Below are 13,869 nucleotides of genomic sequence, written 5' to 3'. Positions count from 1 at the left end.
AGAAAGAAAAGAGTAAGCTTATTTAAAAATGAAAAGCCTTTTCATCTTACTTGTTGCCACATATCCGAGCTGAGGAACCAAATGTTCATCTGCAGAATTCTCTCGACCTGGCACTAATCTTTGAAACTTAGTTGGGTGAGGATTGCCATCAACATCCACCAAAAATGGAGGAGGCATAAGATGAGGAGCCTGCTGGGTCTGCTCATCTAATACATAATTATTGGAATCACGAATCAGTGGTCGGTAGTCAGTGTGGAAGAACATCTGATCAGGAATCTAGAAAAACGAAGACCTCATTTTGGGATATAATGCAAGGGAAAGAGTCTGAATAATAAGAAAACGTTTAATCACTAACATCAGTACAAAAAAACACATTCTCCATAAATCAAGAGCATATCTTCCTAGAAACAGATTACAAAATATAAAGTGTTAAAACACATTGAATGTGTTTGAATTGAATGTCTTAGGAATGCTGAACTATAAGAAAATCTAAGCTTATAATACATAAATGACTACAATTCTATTAAAAAATTAGCCTGTATATAAATTTTAAGTGACCTTCTCATAAGGTTTACTGCATCCAAATCCAAATATAAGCAGATGTCCGTGAGAATCTGTACAAGCAAAATGCTGTCCATCTGATGAAAATTTACAGTCAAATACAGCTCCATGTCCTTGTCCTTCAATCTACAAAAGAGAAGTTGAAAATACTGCAGGAAACAGACAAGAAATTTCACCAAACAACTGTTTTTTCAATTAAAAATTTCTAGTTAATGGGCTACTCTTTGGAATATTAAAAAAAAACCCAACAGGTTTTACATTAACTGTCATTAGTCAATTCATATTTTCAAACAAAACACAGAACTGTAAAGTTTCAAAGCACCTCAATAGTTAGTAGGAGTCATTTTAAGTTTTTAGAAATAAATCATTTTAAGCTGTTATTAATAAAGTGTCCCCCCAGATCATAAAGTAATTCTCAAGAAAACTACCCAGTAAACAAAAATTGAAAAATAGACCAGTAGAATAGAACACAGATAACAGAAATGGCAACAAATGCATACTAAAATTCATTGTTTAATAAATTTGCGTACAGCAAACAAACCTAGAGAAGAACTGTTTAATATATTGATGTGAACAATGATTGGCAATATGGTAAAAAAAAAAAAATACAGTGCTAGCAACATGCAACCCTAAAACATATCAACTTGACTATAGATGTCAACATAATTTGACAAACTTCTTTCTGCCCCCTCCCCTGCACTCCAAGCCACCCTTATTTCTTTCAAATTTTCCTATTTCAATAGACGGTACCACCATTTCATCCAAATTCACAAGATGCATGTCACCCAGGACACCTGAACTCATTCTGCAAATTCAATCAGTTGCCAAACCTTGTCACTTCTTTCTACTCATCTCTTTCATCTGTACCCTTTTAGAGTCAGTGGAACTTTAACTGATGCAATGACTTCTGTAACATCTGGTCTCAGCAGTTCTAGGCCTCTTTTCACATGTACATGATGATGTCTTTGCTACGTAGGGTTTCTTTAACTGCAAATGCCAACCCTTCTTCATAGATATAAATTAACTGTAAATGTATGTAGTACATACAGAGTAGTTATAATAGTAAGCTGAGGCCTTTTATAATCTTTCACATTAAAATGTTCATGAAAGTTGCAACACCCTCTCCCCCACTCCATCACCAAAAGGCAACACAGAAAAGCACCAAGAGTGGATGCAGACTTAGATGGAGGCACCTGTCCTCCTACCCCGGCCCCTCAGGGCAATTTGTTAAAGACAAGATCTGTGAGGGCAGTTTAAGGCAGAGACAGCTATAAACAAGGCCAGCTTTGAAGTGGTGCTGACTGCCATGCAACAGTTTCAGGATTTGGGCTATTCCCCCAAAGGAGACTATCGGGGAAATGCCCCTAGTCTCAACTAGAACCCTAACTCCTTGAATCTATCAAGGCTCTGAAAGTGTCGATAGAAGTACTGTCTAATCATGTAAAACTCCCCATCCCTTGACATGAGTGAGCACCAGAAGTAGGGGATAAGGGGGAGGTAGAAAGAGATAGTACCTTATGGAGAGGCTATCTGTTCTATTTTTCCTCTCCCCTCTTCTCCTCCCCCACAATAGCCTGGAGCTCTGAGTCACCTAGCATTTACTGTTGTTGTTCATTCATTTTCAGTCAAGTCCAATTCCTCATGACTCCACTTGGGGTTTTCTTGGAAGAGATACTGGAGTGGTTTGCCATTTCCTTCTCTACTTCATTTTACAGATGAAGAAACCAAGGCAAACAGGGTTAAGTGACTAGCCCAGGGTCTCATGGTTAGTAAGGGTCAGGCCAGATTTGAACTCATGAAGAGTCTTCTTGACTCCAGGTCTGGCCCTCTATCCACTGTACCACCTAGCTACCCAGCATTTTTAAGTGTTAGTAATATGTTAATAATCACTGCTGAGAGGCATGGAAAGAGGTCATGGAGGGGGATTCTCTATTTTCCTTGCTCTCCCATCAACATTTCCAGACTATCCCTCAACCACCACAAAAACATCTACTGCTTATCAAGATTGTGCTAGCTATTATCCAAAGACTTCTAGGCCATTCTCCTTTCTCAATGAGTTCAGTACTTGGATCACAGGCTTTCTCACCTCCCCAGCCCCTAGCCTTTATACTAGGGGACTCCACGTCTGACATTCCCTCTATTGCTTCACTTAGCCAACTGTATTTTGCCAAGCTCCAACCTTGGATTACTTCACATGCTGCTTATAAGTATTCTTTGCACTGAGCTCTATGTTTTCTTATTTCATAACACCTTGCCAAGCCACAACCTTGGATTACTCACAAAATTCTCATGTATTGGATTTCTCTTTAGTTCTAATTTACATGTTACTGAAAGGAACTGGAAGAAAATCATGAAACCATGACAACTGAACCTACTACATACTTACATAAACTCAACTGGGCCCTCACTTCAGCAAGGCAATCTTTCTACACCTTCCTAAAAGACTATTCCAACCATCATGGAAATAATTCCAAACTTTTTTCCCTGTCAAAAACTCTCTCATGGTTTTGGGGTTTTTTGCCTCCACCCACCCGCAGTGTCCCAGCTTGAGAACACTGTCTCATAATTAACTGATAAAATTGAGCCATTCATACTAAATGCTCTCTCTCCTTCTCTGTTCATCTTACAACAGCCTAATGTCTTCCCCCACTATCTCTTCATTAACTCCTGTCTCACACGAAAGTGGTCCTTCTTCTGGATAGAATATAATAATACTAGAAAAGAAAAAATTTCCAACAAGAGATTTACCGTTACGACATTGAATAGAATGAGCACCAGCCTTTTACTAGTCTCTGGCAATAATTTAGGAATAAATGACACCTAAATAACTATCTGCATAGTTTAGACTGAAATACGGATATGCCAGGCAAGAAAATGTTTTGATTAAACACACTGAAGTTTTCACCAAAATGACAGTTACATAAACATCAATTGAGGGAGAAAAAGTGTATTTCAATAAAGTTACCTTAATTAAAAAAAAAATAAAAACACACACAGCTCTGGTAAGCTAGAAACATAATTTTTTTTGACATAGATGACTAAAAAAAAAAAAAACTTACGATATTGAAGTAATGCTTTGTCTTAATGCCTTTTGTAATATCCCATATAAATATATTTCCATCATGACCTGCAGATAGCATAATCCTGGAATCAAAGGGATGTGTCTCCAAAACAAATACTTCATCTGTATGTCCCTTTATTGAATATTCAAAACAATATATTAAAGAGTTTTTCAAGTTTAAAGATAGTTTTTAACAAAGATTTTTAATAGTGTTCATTTCTGTGTTGCTTTTGCAAAGTTGACATTAAGGAAATATAAATGTAGAGCTCTGTTACAGAACACGATTTCTATAACTATAACAACAATATGTATATTAAAATGAAAATTCTAACTATTCCAATTATTAAATGTCTATAGCAAGTCTGCACAGTATATTTCCTCTAATTTATATATTCAACATCATTAAATCAAAACATTATTAAATCTAAATAGCTGATTTACATTAGAGTACTTTGACATTTTAAAATAAGATTCAAAATTCACATACCACCAAGTTATGAAGTAGCTGCCCAGTATGAGAATTCCATACTTTGAGTACATGGTCATTTACAGCTGTGACAACAAGGGTATCATTTCGGTTCCAAGCTATCATTGTTACTTTGGGTTTCATAAATTTCTCTTCTTCTGAACATGAGTCACTAAGAAAAATCAAATATACCACTTATAAATTCAAATATTCATTTCGATGGCAAAATAATATTATAATGTACATGCTTAAACTAGAAGTAAAATAAAGAAATTCACAAAAGGCTTAAACTTAGTACAGTGCTGTAGAAAACTCAGTTTTATCAACTATTAATCATCGTAGCCCAGGTAAAACTCCTGAAGAAGCAAGTCCTTTAAAGAGACAGAAGGTGAAAATTAATAAGTGTAGCTAGTATTTATACAGCATCTTAAGGCTTTCTAAATGCTTTACAAATATCTCAATTTAATCTCACAATCCTGTAAGATATGTGCTATTATTATCATCTCCATTTTACAGATAAGGAAACGAGGCAGACCGAAGTTAAATGACTTTCCTAGGGTCACTAAGGTCACATTTGAACTCAAATCTTCCTTACTCCATGTCCAAGACTATTCACTATGTCACTGAGGAAATTATATCTTCCCTTTTTCCTTTTAGGTTTTGGTCATCTGTGCTTATCTCCAAGAAGGGCCTCAATAAAAAACTTCTTCATAGTTGGCAGCCTTTAAGAAATACGACATAGTGATAACAGTAACAAGTTATAACAGAAACTGGTTTAAAAACACTGCCTAACTATTGCATCTTTAGAATTTACATAGCACATTCTTTGAATACTAACATTCAATAATAACTAAATTTTGTTTTACAAAGCACTTACCTCAAAACAATGGCAGCAGCGGACAGTACAAATCAGTCTTCATTTTAAGTATAAAAAAGCTAGAAATTATAAATATCTGCTCAAAGTCACAAAACTAATAAGCGGAAATGAAGGGAGGGCTCAAATCTAGGTCCTCTGATCCTGAAGATAATTCCCTTCTTACTACATCATACTTTCTTGCTTGTGTTCCTACATCAACTTTCTCCCTGCAATTACCTCTAGCATCTCATTTCTACCATCATAAGGATGACTGAGCTAGGCTAAGGTCCATAAAATTTAAAAGTCCCCAGAATTCAACAAAAGAGTATAGGATGATCAGAATTCCAGGACTAGGGATAAACATGGACAGATGAATCACATGCCAGGCTACTAATTTTAAGGTTCGTGAACATCAGTTGTTTCCAAAAAGGACCTTATTACTAAAACACCCAGCCACTTCTCTGCTTTCTTACACACTGGGAACCCTTAGCAGAAGAGCTGATCTTATAATGTCTAGCTCACCAGAACACCACAACAGAGGCTCAAAAAAAAAATAAAATAAAAGGAATGTGCTCCATGGAGTTCAGTCAAAGCCTAAACTACTCAAGTATATGGGTGGGCTTCAGATATGAGTGGGTGGTTTATTTCAAGTGAGGAGTAAGATGATGCTCCCTCATCACATAGTGATTAATGAAAGCAGAAAATGGCAAGAAAATAGATTCCATCCAGATAAATGAATCTCTGATCAAGGTGGAGAACACCACTAAAAAATAACTACTTCTTTATAGTTCTAAATATAACAGCATCCCTTCTTATCCCAGCCTAAAAAGTATTATCATGGGTGAAAAAGCTTGGAAATTTCCCAACATCAAGTTAATCTCTGTCATATATAAAGTAGCTCAGGAACCAACATGAACTGACAGAACAGCACCCCCATCTTGTGCCTGATGGAAAAACCCGGACAGTCAGCAATGTAAGAATATTTACTTCTGCGCCAAGAAGGCAACTCATCATCACACTGTCTACATTTCTGAAGGGGACTGAAGGGACATGCTGCAGACCTCCAAAGTTTGCTTCATAAACTGGACATTTTCTTAAGGACTGACACATAATCCCTAGAGCACTACCACCTAGGCCAACAGAACTAGGTTAACCCAGTGCGTAGGGGGCATGCACCATTCTTCCCGAGGAAGTTTAAAGTATGCAGGTTAATAACCTTCTAACCTTGGGCAGCAAGACAGACACCCACAGGGCGCTTCCATCAGGGAGGCAATTGGAGAACAGAGTGAAGACTGGATAATGGCCAAGATAAGAACCAACTAGAGGTTATTTTCAAGAAGGTCCTGGGTAATGAAATGGGAAGCGCACATTAGTCATTCATGAACAAGAGCATCTGGAAGACATCAGCAACCGCAAGAATGATCTCTTTACAGTTTGGATACTACGCCGGACCTCTCTCATAGCGCATAACTGGGGAACACATTTAGCAAAGAGCTCTCTGTTTTAATCTTCACTTGCTGTCTACAATCCGAAAATCAAATATGCTAACCTATTACATTTTTTGAGGAAATAATTTTGATGCATAAATGGGAGAGAACCTGGTGGAATACATCTCTAAGTTACCACTGAATAAAGTCTTTCTAATAGACTGAGTTCTAAGCAGCAGCCTCATTAGGTATAGAGATACCAAGCTTGAGTACCACTCACATAATTTTCTAGAAATGAGCTGCCTCCACACCACAACGAAGAAGAGGACTTTAAAGGAAACAAACGCTTTATGATGTGGTCATAAGCCTTTTTAAAAGCCAAGAGGTATACTTACAAATGAGTGTTAGCCTTCAAAGTAGTCAAACTTTAGATTATTACTCCAGTGATGCTACCATTGGCTATCTTTTACTTACCATAAATAGCTGTAAATTACTTCTCCATTAAAACAACCCATCAGTAAAAAATTTAAAACTGTAAACACTGAACATATTCAAAATATAAGAACTAGAAAGAAAATTCCAAAAACTGGATTATAAAAAAACTGTCCAACACACAAACATGGTTCTCAGATTAAGCCCCTGAAAATATAATGACCACCATACTTATTTTTAAGGCCTGAAATATGTGCTTAAGCAATAGCATGGCACAGTGGATAAAGGGGAAGCTTCAGAATCAGGAATATTTGAATTTCAAATCCTACCTAATACAAACTGCCATTGGTAGTGAGAGGCACTAGTAGCATAGGGGAAAGGGAGATCAGAAGAAGCCTCATGTAGGTTGTGTAACAAGCTGAAGTTTGAAATGAAATAAAGGATTCTAAGACGCAGGTGAGAAGGAAGTGTATTTAAGATATGGAGGACAGTCTGTGAAAAGTTACAAGGAAAATGGAATGAGATGTCATGGGGGATACAATAGCAGGAAAGGCTAATATGACTGTAACATAAAATGTGGGAAGTAAACTAATATATAATCAGGCAAGAAAACCATATTACAGATTGTTAGTACATCTGACACATGATAGGTGGTTAGGGAGAGGCAAGAGGCAAGTAGAACTACCACCACTACTCTATTACTACTACATTGATCATCTCCCTCAAATCTTGATGAATACATCCCAGGTCCTTGAACCAAGAGCCTTGAGAACAGTAATGCTTCCAGAATAGTAGCCATAGCTAGCACCTTGTGGAAATACAGCCCAGTAACTGCTCCTGCAGGTGTTAAAACAACTAAAGATCTAGGAAAAAAAGTTCTTGCTCAACACCAGAAACTCAACACCATTTTATTGGTGGAAATATCATTAAAGAGAGGTACTGCCATCTGTTTCATGTTTTACCCTAGGGACCATGACACCATTCCATCTGACTCACAGCTGAAAACTTCCACATGTTGTCTTCCCCCTTTAGAATGTGAACTCCTTGAGAGCAAAGACTGTCTTTTTAACCTATTTGTATTGCCAGTTTAATAAATGCATTTTTAAAATTCATTCGTTCATTGATTAGTTTGACAGTGTTTAATAGAATATAAGGCAGGATGGAAACAGATTATGAAAGATCTTGAAGTAAATGATAAAAGGATATTTGTATATTATTTGGGAGGAGAGTCACTCTAGCAATAGTTTATTGAGAAGGGGATATAGTCAAATCTGTGTTTTACTAAAAAAGTCATTTTGACAACTATGTATAAGATAGATTAAAGTGGGGAAGATTTGAGGAAATAAGATGTATTAGGGAACTATTCCAATAGTCCAGGTAAAAGGCAATGCAAGCTTAAACTAGGATAAGAAACATGTATGGATAAGAGGGATATCATGAATTTAATCAACAAAACTTGGCAATTAATTAAACACACAGATTCAAAGGTATTTGAAGAATCAGGGAGGATACTAAAACTGAGAACCTGAGTGAATGGAAGGATGGTGGTGTCCTCCACAGCCAAAAGAAAGTTAGAAAGAAACACAGGTTTTGTCCTAGAGTAGACTGCAAAAGATGAAAAAGGTACAAGAGGCTGGCCCTAGTGAAGAGAAAAGACGTTACTTTTATTATATATGTATTATTTGTTTTATTTTAATATATTTTATATGTTATGGATTATTGTATATGTTATTTATACATTATCTAAAAAGAGAATACCATGGGGGATGATGTAAAAAGTATTTCTGGAGACAGAACATGGTAAAGAACTGGGAGCTTTCAACAAATAAACTATTTTCTCTGTAAAATATTGAGGCGAAATACTCTGATTGAAGTGTAGAGGGTAGGGAGTGAGAAGAGGATGATGTTATGAGATAATTAAGAAGAAAAAAGAAAGCATAAAAAAACCCCCAACCCTGTGGGGAGTGTGACCAGATTAGGAAAAAAATCAATCAAGGAGGAGTGAAGAGATGGTCTTGCTGAATTAGGAAACCAGTTGAGGTAAGATAAAAATTTATAAGACTTCCTCCAACATTACACAGGCAGTATGTAAAATGTGCAGATATGGCAAAGGGCAAGAAACAAGAGGCAACAAAACTGTAAACTGCAAAGTGGGTTTTTATCTGCAACACAGTTCACATGGGGCAATTCCCTACACACCAATGAAATTTTAGATAACAAAGCTAATACATGCTTTGGAAAAAAAAATCAGTTCTACTCCTCTTTAAAAGTTCTACTGTGATGCCTCACAGGACAATGGAGGTGACATTCTGACCCCAGCTACTGAAGGTTCTACTAAACCTTGATGGAAAGGACACAAGTACATCCTTGGAAACATTGTTTGCCTTTTGAGGACAACTGAGAGGGTCATTACTAGAAGGCTGTGTATGACATGATGGCATTTAATGGCCACAGCAACCCAAGAAACCAAGAAAAATGAAAAATCTTCTTCTTAACCCTTTAGTGGTAAAAGAAGAAAAAAAAAAGAGGGCTGGGTGGGAAAGGAGTGTGCCAAGAAACAGTTATATCATTATACATTATGGTTACTCTAACTACAGGTATGTGACGCAGCTATTTCAACACGTACAAAACGAAATTCGTTCTTTTTCTCCTAGAGCCAAGCAATCTAATGAACGAGGTTTCAGCAGAGTACTCTTCCTTTGTTCTAAAGCATGCTTCTAAACAATCAAAAAGCATTTTTAAGTGTTTACTATGAAGTTTCTGGCCTCAAGGAGCTTACAATTTTGCCAATCAATAAGTTAACTGGCATTTCTTAAGCCCCTACTATGTACCAGGGACTTGTGTTAAGGTATGGAGATACAAAGAAAGAAGAAAAAAAGAAAAGCAGTCCCTGCTCTCAAGGAGCTCACAGTCTAATAGGAAGACAAGATGGAAATAACTACAAGCAAACAAAGTATATAGAAGATGAACTGGGGTAATCTCATAGGGAAGGAATTGAAATAAAGATCAGTGAAAGCCTTCATGCTGAAAATGAGACTTTTACTGAGACTGTATGAAGTGGCAAGGCAATAGAGGGCTTTAAAAGACAAAAAGAGGATTATCTATTTGACCCAAGGCAAAAAGGAGCCATTGGAGTTTACTAAAAAGGCATGACATGTTCACACCAGAATTTTGGAAAATGAACTACAAGTAGCATACAGTGGGGAGAGATTTGAAACAGTGAGTCAAATCAGTAGGCTACTGATAAAGTGTATGCCTGAACACCAGAAGTTTCAGAGGGCAGAAGGGAGCAGGACTTGACAAATGATTAGCTATGGAAGATGATCAAGTAGATAAGAGAAAGATGATGGTGCCCTCCACAATAATAGTGAAGTTTGGAAAAGAGAAATATTGGGGGAAAGACAGGGTTCATTTCTGTGTAAGCTGAAAAGAAGTCTACAAGGCAGCCAGTTTTAGATAGTAAATAGGCAGTTAAATATTCAAGTCTGGAGGCCGTCAGACAGGTTTGGACTGGATAAATAAATCTGCCAATCACCAGCCCAAAAATGATAACTGAATCCCTAAGAGCTTATGAGATCATCAAGAGAAGCAGGATAGAAGAAGGGAAGAAAGCCCAGGATGGAGCCCTCTGGCTACATACCAGTTACTGGATATGAACTGGATGAAGGTAGCAGTCTGGTAGGAACCAAAAGAATGAAGTGTTACAAAAACCTAGAGTAGTTACAAAAAACTAGAGAGTATCAAAGAGAAGAGAGTTAAAGAAGAGAGTTAACAGTGTTAAAGGCTGTGCAGAGACGTCAGAAAGGATGAGAATCAAGAAATAAACTTTAGATTGGGCTCAATCAAGATATGTTAGTGGTAACTTTGGAGAGAACAGTTTGGAGAATGAATGATGAGGTCGGAAGCCAGACTTCAGAGTTAGCAGACAAGAAAGAAAGGAGAGACATTGACAGTAGCCATGAAAAGGAAGAGAGACATAAGATGATATTAGGGATTAAGTGAGGGTTCTTTGAAGATGTGGGAGAAGTGGGTATGTTTGTAGGCAGTAAGGAAGCCAACAGGCAAGGGGAAGAACAAAGATCTGTGAGTTAAAATGAAGGAGTTGGAGGAAGGGGAGCACTGTGCTAGGAAAGATGAAAATGGCCTCACCTGTGTATGCAGAGGGCTTGGCCTTTGCAAGCAGAAGGGTAATCTCTTTATGTGAACCAGGACTCACAGAAACAGTGGTAGAAAGTATCTGAGTGATGGGGGATGAAGAGGAGGGAGAGCCATGGGAGACTTGAGGAGGAATGAAAAGAACTAGAGTAATTGCTCTAGTGAATAGGAGAATCATGAATTGGTTAGGAAAGTGTAACAGGATTACCTTACTACAGTATGGACCCAGTTGAGATTATATAACACAAAGCTATAATGGATCCATGCAGCACGGCAGTGCAGCTATGATGGTCTGGGAAAGAAGTGAGGAAGGCAGAGATTGGAGGTCATGACAAGAACAGGGAGAGGTGGAATGACAAAAGACTGTGATCAAAGAAGGGAATTTCAGAGTTCATGAACATATGAAATACATTTGTGACCGCAAAGCAGAAGAGTAAGGACCAACTCTGTGCAGCTGAGGTGAGGTGGAACAGGTCATGGAAAATTAGGAAACTGAAGGAGCATCACTGTAGTAGTCGGGTAGGAAAGAAAGACTATGAGCCAGGAACTGACATCATGAGTTCATTGAAAGTATCATGGAGGTTGGTAGATAAACAACTACCAAAATTGACTGAATGAACCTCAAAGGAGAAGAGGTTACTGAGTGATGCTGAGAGAGTCACAGGCTAGAAGTTGAAGAGCAAGCAATACTCCAATTCTACACAACCAGTGATTTGGAAATGGAAACAGGTGTGTGAAGGTGCAATTAATGCTGGAAAAGATGGCCAGGGAAATGTTCATCAGGAGAGAGTCAGGTATCAGTGAGTGCAAGAAGAAGGAAGCACTGAGAAAGGAAAAGGTGTAAGATGGCAGCAAGTCAGTTAGTTATTGAAAAGTCATTCCACAAAGCACATTGGAAAGCGGGGGCTGCTTTAGGGGAAGTTTCTGGAAAGGACATAGATTGAGGGGAATGGATGGGGGATATTTCAACAACCATATTATTGATGAAGCTATGAATTGCTGGGAAACATTCTAATTTTTTGAGAAAAATTACTTGTGCCTTTGATCCACTGTGTAAAGTTGTCTAGTCACTAGTGAAATTATGATCAGATGCCTACTATCACATTGTAAGCTCAGGAAATTTCACAGAAAAGTAGAATATGCTTTAATGACCAGTCACTGAAGAAGTTTCAGACAAATAACATGTGGTGCTTTAAGGCTTGCAAAGCATTTTATATATGTTATCTCATATCATCCTCACAAGAATACTGTGAGGTAGGTGCTGTTATTATTCACATTTTACTGACAAGAAAACTGAAGCATACAGGTTAATTGACTTGCCCAGGGTTACATAACTATTGGCTGAGATAAGATTCAAAATCTTATCCTGGCTCCATTCATTGTGCCACCTAACTGCCAACAGGAATTGTCCATAGGAGTAGTGATAAAGGCCTGCACCAAGGTGGCAGTTGTGTAACTAGACAGAAGGGGACACAGATGAGATACTTTGTGAAGATAGAAACAAGATTTGGCAAGAGATTAGATAGGTATGAAGAATGAATGACAGTGAGGCAGAGAGGAAGATGGGAGGCCTATTTTCCTTTCAACAGTAATAGTGAAAATGGGAAAAGGAGAGGCTTGAAAGCAAATATAAAGTCTGTTTTGGACTTGTTGAATTTAACACACATAACTACATGTAGAGATGTCCAAAAGGCAGTTGTTAATGTGAGAAAAGAGCTAGATTTGTAGATCTGAGAAAGACTCACTGAGCCAAAGAAGATTACCAAATGACAAGATATAGAGAGAAAAGAGAAGAGGGTTGAGGATAGTGTTTTGGAAGACATAAATAGTTAATGGCCATGACATGGATTATGAATTACTGCTGGTGCATTTAAAACAGGTAAGAACAAAACAAGGAGTCAAAACAAACAAACAAACAAACAAACAAAAACCTTGAGAAGAGAAGGTAATCAACATCATCAAACGCTGCCAAAAGTTCAAGAAGACTCTCAAAGTCATCTTCAACTCTTCAGTTTTTCTTGCCCTACATTTAAATCAATTGCCAGGTACTGTGAATTCTATCTATTCTATCTAGCTACCTTATGTAGTCTTCATCACCTCATGGTAAAACTAATTCTACAGTCTACTATTCCAAGACGCAAACGGCCTTTTCACCTCCACAAATCTACCAAATTAATATTCCTCAAACACAGGCAAGAACCCTGTCAACTCTCCTGGCCAAAATGTTCCAGTGACTTCCTACTGCTTCTAGGACCAAACATAAACTCCTCTGTATGTAAAGCCCTTCACAATCTAGTTCCATCTTAGTGGTATCAACTTTACTTTCCCGACATACTTCATGTTATTGCTTTCTCACACTCCATATTCCACATAATCATCACATTCTATCCCTCACTTCCAAGTCATTTTGCAAAGGCTATCCTATCATCCCTATTCTGAAATGTTTTCTTTCCTCTTCTCTCATTCCTGGAATTTCTACCTCCATTGTTTCAACTGCTACCTCCTTGTTAGTAGTTTCCCTCAAAAATGAGTTTAAATTTACTTTGATATATATGCACACAATTCACTTTTTAATGTAAGAAGCTAAATAACATTTGCTTATTGACATTAATATGAAGAATCTCCTGACTAGGAGTTTCCAACTGTACTTAAGTTGCCTTCCACACCCCCTGTAGAATGCAAGATGCATGAAAACAGGGAACATCTTCATTTTTTGTCTTCGTATTCCCAGTGCCTAACACAGTGCCTGGTATGTAGTAGGCAATTAATAAATGTCTGATCTAAATTGAATATTGATTTGTGTAATGACAAAATAATGCTTAATATCAGATGAACCAAACCACATTAATATGGATAGTCTTGAAATAAACAGGAAGTTTCAGCTGAATGTAAGGATGGTCCATATATTTTC

The 13,869-nt window shown here is 37.5% G+C and overlaps 1 protein-coding gene across 3 annotated transcripts in view; it reads right to left on the bottom strand.

The window, feature by feature from the left end:
* BRWD1 (bromodomain and WD repeat domain containing 1) overlaps positions 1–13,869 on the bottom strand; it is a 156,858-nt gene that overhangs the window by 82,774 nt on the left and 60,215 nt on the right. For all 3 annotated transcript variants that reach the window (XM_072614790.1, XM_072614791.1, XM_072614792.1), the window contains exons 14-17: positions 4,110–4,260; positions 3,621–3,755; positions 559–687; positions 51–276 (exon numbers count right to left, since the gene is read on the bottom strand). In XM_072614790.1, the coding sequence (XP_072470891.1) occupies positions 51–276; positions 559–687; positions 3,621–3,755; positions 4,110–4,260 (641 nt within the window). The remainder of the gene's footprint in view (positions 1–50; positions 277–558; positions 688–3,620; positions 3,756–4,109; positions 4,261–13,869) is intronic.

The sequence above is a fragment of the Notamacropus eugenii genome, chromosome 5 (genome assembly GCF_028372415.1).
Source record: "Notamacropus eugenii isolate mMacEug1 chromosome 5, mMacEug1.pri_v2, whole genome shotgun sequence".
NCBI lineage: Eukaryota > Metazoa > Chordata > Mammalia > Diprotodontia > Macropodidae > Notamacropus > Notamacropus eugenii.
The sequence above is the reverse complement of the archived record's forward strand: the minus strand, read 5'-3'. Positions and strand labels throughout refer to the sequence as shown.